This window comes from Python bivittatus, unplaced genomic scaffold, assembly GCF_059951505.1.
Source record: "Python bivittatus isolate LINGU-HERP-01145 unplaced genomic scaffold, Pbiv_v1 ctg000220_np1212, whole genome shotgun sequence".
Classification (NCBI taxonomy): Eukaryota; Metazoa; Chordata; class Lepidosauria; order Squamata; family Pythonidae; genus Python; species Python bivittatus.
In genome coordinates this window covers 23410622-23425559 of record NW_028277048.1, presented here as the reverse complement: position 1 = coordinate 23425559, position 14938 = coordinate 23410622, and the positions used below count along the sequence as shown (strand labels likewise).

The 14938-nt window shown below is 39.2% G+C and overlaps 1 protein-coding gene across 1 annotated transcript in view; it reads right to left on the bottom strand.

Moving 5' to 3' along the window:
- The window catches only part of ANKRD52 (ankyrin repeat domain 52), a 90467-nt gene that overhangs the window by 37588 nt on the left and 37941 nt on the right, over window positions 1–14938 (bottom strand). The window contains exons 8-16 of the mRNA XM_007425786.3: window positions 12340–12552; window positions 12132–12210; window positions 11529–11643; window positions 11037–11119; window positions 9785–9902; window positions 8623–8691; window positions 7603–7743; window positions 6504–6581; window positions 5666–5777 (exon numbers count right to left, since the gene is read on the bottom strand). Coding sequence (XP_007425848.1) covers window positions 5666–5777; window positions 6504–6581; window positions 7603–7743; window positions 8623–8691; window positions 9785–9902; window positions 11037–11119; window positions 11529–11643; window positions 12132–12210; window positions 12340–12552 — 1008 coding nt within the window. The remainder of the gene's footprint in view (window positions 1–5665; window positions 5778–6503; window positions 6582–7602; window positions 7744–8622; window positions 8692–9784; window positions 9903–11036; window positions 11120–11528; window positions 11644–12131; window positions 12211–12339; window positions 12553–14938) is intronic.

Genomic DNA, 14938 nt, shown 5'->3' with positions numbered 1-14938 from the left:
TTAGGAAGGCCTTGTGAGATACAAAAAGAACAAGACAGGGATGCCCACAATCTCCTCTTTTGTTTATTTTGGTTCTTGAAATACTGAATAGAAATATGAGAGAATTGTGGGTGTAAAGTTTAAAAAAGAAATTTATAAGTTAAGGACTTTTGCAGATGACTTGGTGCTGGTTTTAGAAGGTCCTTTAAAGGGAACTGAAACACTGATTAGAAAACTAAAAGAATTTGGTGCTTTAGCGGGTTTTAAGATGAACTAACAGAAGACGAAAATGTTAACAAAAATATGAAAATAGAAGATCAAACAATTGATAAATAAAACGGGTTTTAAGATTAAAACGGGTTTTAAGATTAAGAAAGTAAAATATCTGGGTATCACTATGACAAATATGAATTGTATGTTATTTCAAACTAATTGTTAAGACATGAATGAAGTTTAAAAAGATATGTTAAGATGGGAAAAACTACCACTGTCATTGCTGGGGAGAATTTCTGTGAAAAAAATGAATGTCTTGCCTAAAACGATGTTTTTGTTCCAGAAAATGAACTGATGCACCATTTAAATAGTGGCAAAAGGATATATCTAAATTCCTTCCCCAAGCCGTGCCTCTCGTTCCTTCCCTAAAGCTGTTGTTTCGTCGTCCCATTCCTTCCCCAAGCTGCACATCTCATACCTTCTGCAAGCTGGCTTCCCATGCCTTCCCCAAGCTATGCCTCTCATTCCTTCCCTAAAGCCAGCGTCCCATTCTTGTGAGAACTGGGGAAGACCAGAAAGTTTCTGAAGGATCATGAGAATCGGACACCAGCTTGCAGAAGGTATGGGACGCGCAGCTTGGGGAAGGAATGGGACGAGGAGATAATAGCTTTAGGGAAGGAATGAGAGGCATGGCTTGGGGAACAGTGCAAGGTGGCGATGGCCAGAGGTTTGGGGCTTGAAGTGGAATTTCTCAGTGGCAGTGGCAGCACTGGGGCTGAAGTCGAGGCCTGGGGGTGGTGGCAGCTGGCTGAGACTGCTGAAGGCCTTGGGCCCCTACTTCAGACCCAGCCCCGGCACTGGTGCCACCGAGTGCCACTGTGCAGGGCGGCCAAAAGGGCATAGCTGGGGGGAGATAGGTGGGTGGGGGTAGTTGCAGCACCCCTGCAGTCAGGCTACCAAGCACTCAAATTTTGATCATGTGACTACAGGGGTGCTGCAACAGCCATATCTTTGGGCACGGGTCATAAGTACATTTTTTCAGCGCTGTTGTAATTTCAAATGGTCGCTGAACAAATGGTTGTTAAGCAAGAACTATCTGTAATGTCTAATAAAAAAAGATTTGACCCCTTTTCCCATCCTAAATTGACTTTATGGGGAAACCCAACATTAAAAATGGGGAAAACGCGATATGGAAAAATTGGACGGAAGTGGGGATATCGACTTTGGACCAATTGATAGATGATGAAGATGAATTTTTAACATATGCTGTGTTAAGAGATAAATATCATCTATCAGATGTAACCCAATGGCAATATTTACATTTATTAACAACCCTATTTGGACCAGCAGCATTTTCAGCTTCTGAGACACCTGAGATACTAGAGCAACTTGTTTAATCCTTTAAAACTAAAAAATGTACTATTAGTTTTTATAGATATTTGTTATCAATAAATCAATTTGATATCCAGATGCTAAGAAATGAGTAGAATAAAGAATTAGAGATTCCTATATTGCCTAGACAATGGGAGAGTGTCTTAACTTCTATAGTAAGAGTGTCAATGGACCTCAAATTACAACTTATACAACAAAAATAATGTTTAGAATTTATTGGACTCCACTATGTTTGTATAGAAAAGGACTAAGACAGCATTTTATTGGAGATGCAATAAGGATAATGCTTCTTTAAAACACATGTTTTTACAATGTCCTATATTTACTAAGTTTTGGGAGAAAGTACTGGACTATATACAGTGGGGCAAAAAAGTATTTAGTCAGCCACCAATTGTGCAAGTTCTCCCACTTAAAAAGATGAGAGAGGCCTGTAATTTTCATCATAGGTATACCTCAACTATGAGAGACAAAATGGGGAAAAAAATCCAAAAAATCACATTGTCTGATTTTTAAAGAATTTATTTGCAAATCATGGTGGAAAATAAGTATTTGGTCAATATCAAAAGTTCATCTCAATACTTTGTTATATATCCTTTGTTGGCAATGACAGAGGTCAAACATTTTAAGTTTTCACAAGGTTTTCACACAGTGTTGCTGGTATTTTGGCCCATTCCTCCATGCAGATCTCCTCTAGAGCAGTGATGTTTTGGGGCTGTCGCTGGGCAACACGGACTTTCAACTCCCTCCAAAGGTTTTCCATGGGGTTGAGATCTGGAGACTGGCTAGGCCACTCCAGGACCTTGAAATGCTTCTTACGAAGCCACTCCTTCGTTGCCTGGGCGGTGTGTTTGGGATCATTGTCATGCTGAAAGATCCAGCCACGTTTCATCTTCAATGCCCTCGCTGATGGAAGGAGGTGTTCACTCAAAATCTCACGATACATGGCCCCATTCATTCTTTCCTTTACACGGATCAGTCGTCCTGGTCCCCTTGCAGAAAAACAGCCCCAAAGCATGATGTTTCCACCCCCATGCTTCACGGTAGGTATGGTGTTCTTTGGATGCAACTCAGCATTCTCTCTCCTCCAAACACAACAAGTTGAGTTTAGACTAAAACATTCTACTTTGGTTTCATCTGACCATATGACATTCTCCCAATCCTCTTCTGGATCATCCAAATGCTCTCTAGCAAACTTCAGATGGGCTCAGACATGTACTGGCTTAAGCAGGAGGGCACATCTGGCACTGCAGGATTTGAGTCCCTGGCATCATAGTGTGTTACTGATGGTAGCCTTTGTTACTTTGGTCCCAGCTCTCTGCAGGTCATTCACTAGGTCCCCCCATGTGGTTCTGGGATTTTTGCTCACCATTCTTGTGATCATTTTGACTCCACAGGGTGAGATCTTGCATGGAGCCCCAGATCAAGGGAGATTATCAGTGGTCTTGTATGTCTTCCATTTTCTAATTATTGCTCCCACAGTTGATTTCTTCACACCAAGCTGCTTGCCTATTGCAGATTCAGTCTTCTCAGCCCAGTGCAGGTCTACAATTTTGTTTCTTGTGTCCTTCAACAGCTCTCTGGTCTTGGCCATAATGGATTTTGGACTGTGACTGTTTGAGGTTGTAGACAGGTGTCTTTTATACTGATAACAAGGTCAAACAGGTGCCATTACTACAGGTAACGAGTGGAGGACAGAGGAGCCTCTTAAAGAAGTAGTTACAGGTCTGTGAGAGCCAGACATCTTGCTTGTTTGTAGGTGACCAAATACTTCTTTTCCACCATGATTTGCAAATAAATTCTTTAAAAATCAGACAATGTGATTTTCTGGATTTTTTCCCCCATTTTGTCTCTCATAGTTGAGGTATACCTATGATGAAAATTACAGGCCTCTCTCATCTTTTTAAGTGGGAGAACTTGCACAATTGGTGGCTGACTAAATACTTTTTTGCCCTACTGTAAATGCGACTGTGTGACAAAAATTAAAATTTTCAGAGGATGATATTCTCTTGAACTACATTCCTAGTACATGGAATCTGACAACTGGACAATGTAAATGGATTCTTTGTGCCCTTACTATGGCCAAAAGACTGATACTGCAGCATTGGAAAAATAAATGCATGGTCACATTCATTCAATGGATTGAAGGCCTGATTACACTTGCCACCTATGAGCTGATTGTCTATAAATGCAGACTTTGTATGGACAAGTATAATGAAATATGGGACTCATTTATACAAAATACAATAGGTTTAAAAAAGCATAATAGTTACATGTGTATTAGAAATAAATATATATACTTGCATAATATTTGTATTAGATAAACATATATAGAATTGAAACTGTTTACTGTTATAACAATATATTATACTTTGTTTCTTGTTTTTTTACTTTTTTTAAAGTACTTGTTATATGTTTTTTTTCTTCTTTGACAATGTATGCATTTCTATCACGATTATCTTTGTGTTTTGTTCCTTTTTCTTGTTTTGTTATTATTTTTAAAATGATAAAAAAATTAAAAAGTTAGACATGCCATATTGAGAATATGAAACAGATACAAATCCAGGTTGTGCCCAAAAACACCTTTGTGGCTCTCAGTACAATAAGCATTTTATAGACGAGAAATAATAGGCTAACTTATCGTGAGATGCTAGAACTGATGGCAGAGGGACATAGTTGCCAATGGTTTTCTTATTTACAGTTATTAGAAAGATTTGAAGTAGACAAAAGAATTTACAGTTTTGAACATTGTAAGACAGTTTGAAATGGAATTATGTACCAATGATGAACATGTAATTGCTAAAATGTATAAACTTCTATTGGAATTTGAAACAGAACAAGTGAAAGTATGTATGATAAAGTGGGCTAAAAATTTTGGTTATAATATACAGATGGAACAATGGGAAAATATGTGGTTGAAAAGCAAATATCTATACTGAATTGTGCATACCAGATTAATCTCAAGGAATTTTCAAGACTTTTATATGTATGCTTTAAATAGGAAGATGTGCATGCACATTGCTATGTATTTTGTTGTTTTTCTTGGTCTTCATATTTAGCTGTGCTTCTGCTTATACTTCTGTTCCTTCATTATTATACTTGTTAATTTTAATGTGTATATAATACACACATACATACACACACCCTCTCTTTTTACTTGCTCCCAGCACTGTAAAATTAATAACATTATTAGTATTTCATAAAATGCCTGCTAAGCCATTAAAACATTCTTCATACCTATGTATCGTAAGAAAGTTGGGGACATGCCAGACTTGTTCTGTATGTGGAATCTGCAAAACTGTTACTGGGATGCTACCCAATCAATCACACTAATTCACTTATTCATTTTAAGAAAAACCTCTCCAAAATTAAATAAAACCTGAACTGCATTTTTCCATTCAAGCCTACGCATAAAACAAGCAAGCTATGCTATTCACTTGAAAAAATTCATATGGCAAAATCAGTCTTACAATAATGTGAAGTCTGGTTATGCAGACCTTGTGATTTGAACACCAAGGTCAGTGCTTTCTCTCTTACCCCACTTCATTTTCTGCTGCATCTTCACTGATGAAGAAATACGGGATTCTTGGACACTCGCCCACAATCCTGAGCATATTTGGTTGGAATTCCAATAGGAACTATCTGACTGCATTTCAATAATGATGCTGAAATCATGTTATGCTGAATAACAAGTCACAACAAAGACAGCTGAGGAGCTCAAGATTCCCATCGCATCCACTGGTCCTAATAGGAACAATTCTTCATTTGCCAGATATTAAGAATTTTTGCCATCATCTTGCTAAATGCATAAAGGGAAATTGACTGGGGAAAAAAGAGTCTACTTGCATTCTTGGAGATTACTGTCTAGCTCTTGAGAGTTTATTTAATTTCTGATTTCTGTATCTCAGCATGAATACACTTGTCTCTAATCTGGATAGTTCCCAATACCCTACAAGAAACCAACCATATAATAACCAACAGAGAAAAAATATAGATTTAGGGCCCCAAGTATGACCCTTTCAAGTGTCCACAGAAGTTTTCTCACTTTCAAAGTCCAATTGTTAAAGTTTCAGTTCGAGCTTACCAACTCAAGGTTCTGTCGGTTGCCATAGGCAGCTGCGTAATGGACAGCGGTGTATCCCTGCTTGTCTCGGAGAGAGGGGTCAGCACCATTATCCAGTAAGAACTCCAAACAACTGGAATAAATATAACTGTATGAACCCAGGAATCAGATGCATGTAAAAGCTCTAAAACATTCTGTTGAAATCCAGATTTGGTTATAGTCATTAAATCATACAACCCCATCACATAAACCACATGAAGAAGGTATCTCCTTGCGTCCATGTAATAAGGAAACATACAGCCTGACAAAAGAAAAATAGCTGTATTCCATAAGAAGCTCCTAGGAAAGAAACTTCTGTGTTTTCTCCTGTATCACCACCGCATCACATATAAAATGCAGTTTTACTTTAACTCTTGTTTTATAGCAAATTGATACTTGGACACTTTACAAAAATCCATTCAAGAAAAAATTGAGGCATGTGTGTCTTTGTGTGCACACACACACACACACACACACATAAAATGAACATTTATGAAAAAGAATCTGTCTAGGGTTATTTTGTAAATTGAGGCGGGAAAAGCAAAAGAACATCTGGAGAGCTCATTTTCCATACCTATTTAACATAAGCTGAATGCTGAACAACGTAGGTTACTTTAATGGAATCTCCAAAAGATGAGTGTTCTCTAACATATATAGTCACCAGATGGCCAAAAATTTCCAAAGCAACTTGAAAACGAAGTCCAATATTGTGTTTGCAGCCTTAAAAATTTAACTGTGTTGCATTAAAAATAATGTGGAGAAAAGAGACAACTAAGTTTATTCAACTGGATAGCAAAGAGAGTTAGGACGAGCAACTCACAAGATGGCCTCCTTCAGTCGTGACTCTTTCAGTGGCTCTTCATCAGTGTCATGGCTGTTTCCTGAATGAGTCTCAGCTCTGCAAGAGCAGAAACCTATATTAGTTTTGCCAACATATAGTAGAGATAGACTGTGTGTGCATGTTATCCAGTAAAACTCTGCATTTTAGAACCTAGTACAAAAATTATTTTATAATAATCACGTATGAGAATTTGTTAAAAAGAATAATATATAATAAAGGTGTGGGGATGGCTAGCCCCTTAGAGGCCTGGCGTTTGCTGCTCTGAAGCACTGGCCTCCTGGACTTTCTTTTTTAGTGATTATTTTATACAGGTTTTAGGTTTTATGTAATTGTATATTTATTTATTGTTTTAATGAGTTGTGAGCTGCCCAGTGTCTCCCATTAGGGGGAGATGGGTGGGGATAAATTTAATAAATAAATAAATCAGGACTGATGACTACAATAGCTTAATGGACTACTGAACTGCACATTTCACATAGATGAATCTCACCAAAAATTAATAGTACCCAAATGAGACTGAAAGAAATCCCAGGCAATGAGACAGAAGCTTATCTTTCAGACATGATTCATCAGTTTCTACCTCCCTTAGGATAGGCTTATAGACATTAAGATAATGTATATGCTCCAAGAAACACAGTGAGAATCAAAGCTGAGCTTTCTTTAGATAGAAAGTTTAAAGTCTATCTTAAAAGCAGGAAGCACAGTCACGACTGCCTCCAACTTATTATAATTTTAAGATCTACATCATAATTATAATCAGCAGTAATTTAGAGTTTGATTTAGATTGTAGTGCTTAGACTTCTAAACATGTGAGCAGGTAATGCCACAGGCATTATACTTCAACCAGATGGAAAACTCAAGACTTACTTTACCCTAAATAGCCCAGTAAGAACATATAGACTGATTCTTTGATTCACAGCGTTTCCAGTGAGGGCTTTAGTGCTGAATTGTTTCCCCAACCCTAAAATCCAGGTGCCAAGAAACAAAGTAAGTTAATTCCACTGAAGGAGTCTCTGATGAGAAAACTGAAATTAACTGTACCCAGGTAAGGCATACCTACTTCTTTTTTTCTCCCTACCTCCTGTAAGTGTCTGAAGCAGCAGCATAATGTAAGGGGGTGCAGCCTTTACAGTCAGCTTCATTAATACTGGCTCCGGCAGTGACTAGCGTCACTGTACACTGATAGCTGCCATTCGCGGCTGCGTAGTGCAAAGGAGTCCTGGATAAAAAAAGCAGGAAAGGGGGCTTCAGACACTGTTGCTGTCTGACAAATAAGAAGGTCACAACAGTTCACCAACTCAGTGGCAGTTCATGTAGCAAACTGATTCGGACTGGAAGAGAACAGGGCCAAACCGAGGCATCTACTCAACCAACTCCCAAAAGCACAGCACTGAGGGTTAGTCAGGCAGAAAAATACATGCAAGTGAGCACCTCAATCTCAGTATCATTTTAACAAAACCTTTTATATTTCCAAATACATTCTCAAGGTGGCCCAGCACATGGCTTTTAATCCTGGACACTTCTTCCTCACCCAGGGTCTCAAAGACACAGTGTTCTACATTTACCTTCCAAACTTATCTCTCCTCCTCAAGTTCCTATTAATAAACTGAAGGAATGAGAAGTCTGAATCAACTTCATTGTTTTTAAAACTGCTCCAATACAATAAAAGCACTGCACGATTTTATACTTTTATTTTCAAAGCAACCTTTTAAAGGTTGTTCTACAAATGCCATTTTACAGATCCAGAATCCAGTCAGTTAATGAGCCAAGTAGGACTTAAATTCAGGTCCTGCCACTCTCAAAGCAGACACTGCATCCAGTGCTGCAATGACTGCTACCACTGTGTTGTATCAGCAAACTAAAAGGCAACATACTATGAAGAATCCCCCCAAATCCAACTCTCCAACTCCCAAAAGCACAGCACTGAGGGTTAGTCAGGCAGAAAAATACATGCAAGTGAGCACCTCAATCTCAGTATCATTTTAACAAAACCTTTTATACTTCCAAATACATTCTCAAGGTGGCCCAGCACATGGCTTTTAATCCTGGACACTTCTTCCTCACCCAGGGTCTTAAAGACACAGTGTTCTACATTTACCTTCCAAACTTATCTCTCCTCCTCAAGTCAGCTCCGCTGCTCAACAGCAAGTTAAGACATTCAACATTCCTGCAAAGGATAAAGAGGGTATCTTTGAATAACATTGTGGATTTTTTTCCAGATGAGACGACAGGCTGAGAATTTGTCTCAGTTCCATACATAAGATGCTAACCCAACAGAAGCCCTCCATTTACTAGTCACGTCCAGTCCACAAGGGAAAGGTGGGGATGGGGACAGATGCCCTGCCACATTTCTTAGCCTTTTACTGTGTGCTATAGTAATAGTGGAAGATGATGTAGCATGGGGAAATTAATTTACCTATCCAAAGGGCAATGAGAACTATTACCATATTTTTCCATCAATAAGACGCCCCCATGTACAAGACGACCCCCACTTTTCCAACCCAAAATTAAGAAATCAATATTTTAAAGATAGTGCAGAACACATTTTTATTTAGTAATTAGGTAACATTTACCTGATATACTCGGTGGGAGGAGGTCCAAACCGTCTCTCTGCAGCTCTATTTCCATGCTCTTTTGCATAACTGATTACATTCAATCACGAGTGAAACTGCCAATAGCTTGTCTCTGCAAACAGACTTTCTCCAATTGGTTTGTTCAGCATCAGCTGATGTCAGTTATATAAGGCTCGTGATTGGAGGAAGTCTGTTTGCAGAGCCAGTATGGGCAGTTTCACTCGTGATTGGAGGCTCGTGATTGGAGGAAGCCTGTTTGCAGAAACAAGCTATTTCACTCGTGATTGGAGGCTAGCAATAGGAGGAAGCCTGTTTGCAGGCGCGGTTCTCTCCTCGGCTTACTTCCTTGAATAAGACGCCCTTCAATTTTTAGCGTAAGGATTTTAGAAAAAAGTATCGTCTTATAGTCAGAAAAATATGGTACTTCATGTTAACAAAGATTAACCTAATATTTGCTTTGATCACAGGGAATTACCTCCACCATCCACACATCATGTAACTACAGTAGTATTCCAAGAACTGGATATTGTCCAAACCTATTTTCCCCCAATTGGACAGAAATGGTCAACCACATAATTTAACTGTCCTTTCTTTTAATTTAAAGATAGCCAGTGAGATTGGCAATCCAAACTTTCTGATTTGTCCTGAGGAATGTCCTGCCACATTAACAGTAAATTTATTGCTCACCCTCCGGAAGCAGCAGCATGGAGGCAGGTCCTCCCGAGGTTATCTGGCGTATTGATATCAAAGCCTGCAGACAGCACATGCTCGTTGCTGAGTGAGGAGACAATGCTGTACAACTGACCTGAGAGACAGAAGAAAGTAAGCGGTAACTGGGAAATGTGATTAACATCATGATTCTGCCATATACGTATACCATGAAAATTATGATTTTGAACTGGAATTAAGTTTACTGAAAATGTCAACCAGCCTTTCCTTTTCTATACAGAGGAAGACCACACTACATACACAGATATTATGCTATTCCCTTTGGGAATAAAAATGTAATGGAAAACACAGAAAGGTATATAGTAAGCTCAATAAATAAAAGGTGTGAGATAAGAAAAGGAAATACAAGTAATCCAGTTTCTACCAACCCTATTTCCTATATCTTGCCATAACTTTCTATCCTTGCAAACCATTCCAACTTCCCTGTCTATATGCTGCTTCTTACATTGCCTTTCATCCTTTAAACTTTCCACCATTTTTTGAAGATCTCATCAATTCCATCCACCAGAAATTTTTCCATCTTCCTCTCAATCCATTTCTGTTTTGTGATTCAATCCTCATTTATTTTCTCTACATGATCAAATCACTTCAATCTATTCCTCTTAGTACTGATTAAGATTTTTTTCAAAAATTGGGCAGAAAATATTGCTTCAGGACAGATTTCTCTCCTCTGCCTCTCCCGCATATACAAAACCTTGTGTTTCATGTATTTGGATTGTCTTGCTCTGAAAGAAAAGAAATAATGGCCTCCACAACAATCTTTCTTTAGGCTACTTTTTTTATACCGAGGACTACAGTTGGCCTTTAAGTGATTTATCAAATGCTGGATTGTAAAAAGTACTGAGGCCAAGATAAAAAGTGAATGTTATTTAATTCACATTTATACTTAATTAAAATTATATTAACTATGCATTTAATAATTTACCCCTTCCACCACACTAAACACTGTAATTTGGATGCAACGTTTAGTGAGGGTTTTGCTGGCCATACACAAAAGTTAGAGTCCCTCTGCAGCCCTGAGGCTACAGGCTTACACCTTGAACTTAGGTTTTTGCTAAAAATGCTGCAAACTTGCTGACTACTAGGCAATCGGATCAAGTCAATTCCTCTGTTTTTTAAGCTTTCATAGTTGGCTTGCTCTGAATTCAGCCACATGTATAAAAACAACTGTTTCCTTATGAACCAACCCCCACTCCAACAGCAGACTTACCTGAGGAAAGTAGCTTACGACAACAGTCTGAGAATCCAAAGAGAACAGCTAAGTGCAGGGGGAACATGTCATGGATCCCACGCCTGAAAGAATAAAAGGTAAAAGCATGATGGCACACAAGGCCAAGGCTGCAAATAGAGCAGGAACAAAGAAAGAGATCTCCTCTTCTACCACATGGGCACACTGACTTCATGCATGCCGTGCATACATCAATTCTAAACTACCATCATCCTCAGCTATGTTCTGTTGTCAGTCAGCCACTGCTCTACTAAAAAGGCCAATGATGCCACCACACTTCAACCTAGCTGTGGCTGACTGGCAGAGTGCACATTTGGTTGAGCTGAGCATTACTTTAAGGCAATCATAAGTGTGGTTTATTCTGCTCTGAGGACTCTAATTGGTTAGGAGAAAGACAAGCCAGAATTCCAGGTCCACAAGTTAACACTAAACACGTGCGTCCCAAGAGATATTGGATAAGAAATATGTCCTCACCTTGCAGTGTCAGCACCATTCGTCATCAAAGTACTAATTAGCAGCTCGTGGCCATATCTAGCAGCAACATGGAGGGGGGTATTGCCATATTTGTCAGCGCAGTCAATCTCACTGCCTACAGAACAAACAGAATCCATCATTTTTTCCCCTTCAACCTGCTCAGAGGCAACAGGCAACTCCACTTTAGCCACCAGGAGATCAGAATGCAGTATGAAGAACTACTGACTGAATCATAAAGTTGGAAGTGATCGTAGAGGTCATCTAGCCCAACCCTCTGCTCAGTGCAGGGTGCGCTGGGAATGAATGTTTAATAACAGCAGAGACATGTATCTTTATGGCTAGCTTTCAGAACAATAAAGAGAAATTAATCAGAGCTCCTGTAATTCAAATGACAAAAATACAGAAAATAACAGATATAAGTAAATTCAAATACCTGCAGGGATTGGCAACCTTTTCAGACAGTGAGTGCCAATAAATAAATGACTGAAATCTTGGAGAGAACCCCAAAAACTTAGATGATTTGGCAGTCTTCCAAGATCTCAGCCTGTAAATACTGTAAAGTATTAGAGTGGTTTCCTTAACAGGAGACCGCTGACAACTTACCATTTTGTATGAGAATCTGAGAGCGTGTAAACCGTCCATGAATGGCAGCCATGTGCAAAGGACTCTTCCCTTCTTTACTCTGCAAATATCAAATTTAGTCAGCAAACAGACAGGTCTATTTGCCTTTCATCCTACCACTGTCCCCAGGAAGCTTAAGTCATTTCCATTTTCCCCAAGCCTCTATTGAATTCAGCACATCTGGTCATACCTGAAAGTTCACATCAGCTCCATTATTGACAAGAAGTTCCAGGCACAGGGCTCCGTTGGTGGAGACGGCAGCAAAGTGCAGAGGGGTAAAGCCCTTTTCATTGGGCTGATTGACATTGGCGCCATAGTTGACCAGTTCATTGGCCACGGCATCCTGGCCCATGTAACAGGCAATGTGAAGTGCAGTGTTGCCAAAGGAATTTGGTTCATCAATCTGTAAGGAAACATTGGAAGGTAACATTTGAATATGCTACACCTCGTGTTGTGCACGGGGTTTGGCCAAAAAGGGAAAAGCTCATATGCTGCTGTTGCCTGACAGCCCAACCTATTATACTCAAGCTTGCATTCTCCCCAAGAAATGGTCATACTTATTTACTTTACCATTAGTTATTTAAGATATTTATATCCTGCCCTTTAGGTTGCAAACTTTTACAAGGTAGCCTGTAGAACTGATAATAAATGTAGTGTAGCAAACATTAAACAACAAAACAAATACTTGAAGCAGAAACAGCAACAGCTAAACAAATCCAAGAAAAGAAATCAAGCACAAGTCTTAGAAGCAGGAAGCTGAAATACATATGTCCGTCTTATAGCATTGTTGAGGAGAGAATCCAAAAGGTTTGAAAAATCTCCAGCAAAATAAATCCATACATCTTTAGCCTGAAATATGGAAGTTGTGGATTTCCAGAGACTGAGATTTACAACTCCGTTATCCTGTCCACTGCCCATACTGCCTGAGGGTTTGGAGAACTGGATTTCAGCAATTTCAAAGGGACCCAAGCTCCCCACCACAGTTCCTTTACAGTACAGACTACACTTCCGTACTTGAAAGAAAGCCCAATTAATTTCAGTGGTGTTTACTCAAAAGAAAGAATACACAGAACTGAAGTCTTAGTTTGAAACCATCTACAACAACCTTCCTACAATAAACTTCTAGAAGTGTAGACATAGGCCCCATAATTTCTAGCTAAAAATGACTGTGCTTGTTGGGAATTATGGGGACTGAAGTTCTACATATACAGAGGAAACCAGGATGGAGAAAGCTCTCTACATTACATCTACCAACCAACAACAACTTGGTTTCTAATAGATATGCTATTCTCTTTTTTCTTTTTGGTTTTCAGTTCAAAGCTGAGTTTATTTTTTAGAATATTGGAAGCCTCCATTTAAAATCTTGTTTCTCCATTTTTCTATTCCACTGATTTCCTCAGAGCCCCAAATGTAACTTAGTTCCTCTGCTCCAGCTGCATATATCTCTGGTTTTCAATGTACATTCTGGGTAATCTCTTGCAGTAGAATTTGGAGGTCCATCTTGTGGGGTCTCAATCTTTCTTATCAGGTAGAAGTGTCTTCCAAATGGGTCCTGCTAGGTCTTCTTCAAATAGCATGGCACAGGGACAATCTTCCATCACTACAAAGGTAGTTTAACTAAAGCAGTTTCTGCTTGGTTTATAGCAAACCGCTTTTGTATTCGGGGTGCCTGGATCAAGTGAGGTCACTGACAAGTGAAGCGATGCACAGAGTCATCCTGGTTCCAATACCCATCTTCTATTAAATTCACTCACTTCATGGGGTGGAACAGCATTCACACTGAATTTAGTAAAGTCTTTACTCAGACATTTCTCTGATCCATGGCTTTTTGACTCAATCTGGGCTTTCACTTTGGGGCAGCCTTTCCTGAGATGGCCTGCTTCTTACACCTGGTCAGAAAGCTTGCCCCGATAGCAGATTGGATGGTACCTGATGTGGTATTTATTATTTATTTACTTTGATTTATGTGCTATTCCACTGCTAAAGACTGCTTGTATATAACTGATCTTGATGTGGAGCCATTGTTGTTGGATGTAGTACAGCCCATGTTAAACATGGCTCACTGGGTTTCCTCCCACTTCAAGAATAATTTGGCGGGATTACATTAGTGCATTTCCAATGCTCCCTGAGGTCCAGGATCCAGCAGCTTCTGGGCCATTTCTCCTACTATTTCTGTGGTCTTCAATCCCACCTGGAAGACTTGATCACAGTTGATTAGGTAGATGAGTTACAAATTATATAAGATTTATCAGCTTAGTGACTTCATCATGTTCAAGGTAGATAATAGATGCCCTTTTCATTCTGCGGATGAAGGCCTGATAAGAATCAGGTATATTCTGCCATAAACTACTAAAACTTCTTCTGGTACTTTCTGGTGTTGTTCTTAGCTGAGACTACATCTTGAATACAATTGCCCATGCCACCTTACAACAATATGGAACCCATTAAACATGGTCTCAAAAACTGCATATACTTATCTTCTCCCAACCTGTAGCTGATCAAATCTTCTCAAAGTTGTCCAGGATGTGGTCAAGAACCTCACCCTTCCTGTGTTCTGGAATCCTGTACCCTTTCACAGAAGTTGATTGGAGTGTTGGATTGGCTGCATTACAAGGCACTTTGCTCTTCAACTGCTCCATTTTTAACTGGTGAGCATGCCCCCTTTCTTCTCTTTCCAGAACCAATTTTTCTGATCATTCCTCTAGTTTAATTTTTTAAAACACTTTCCTCCTTCTCCAGTTCTATTTTTTCTGTTCCCTTTGGAATTCCATTCTTTTTAACCGGAGCTA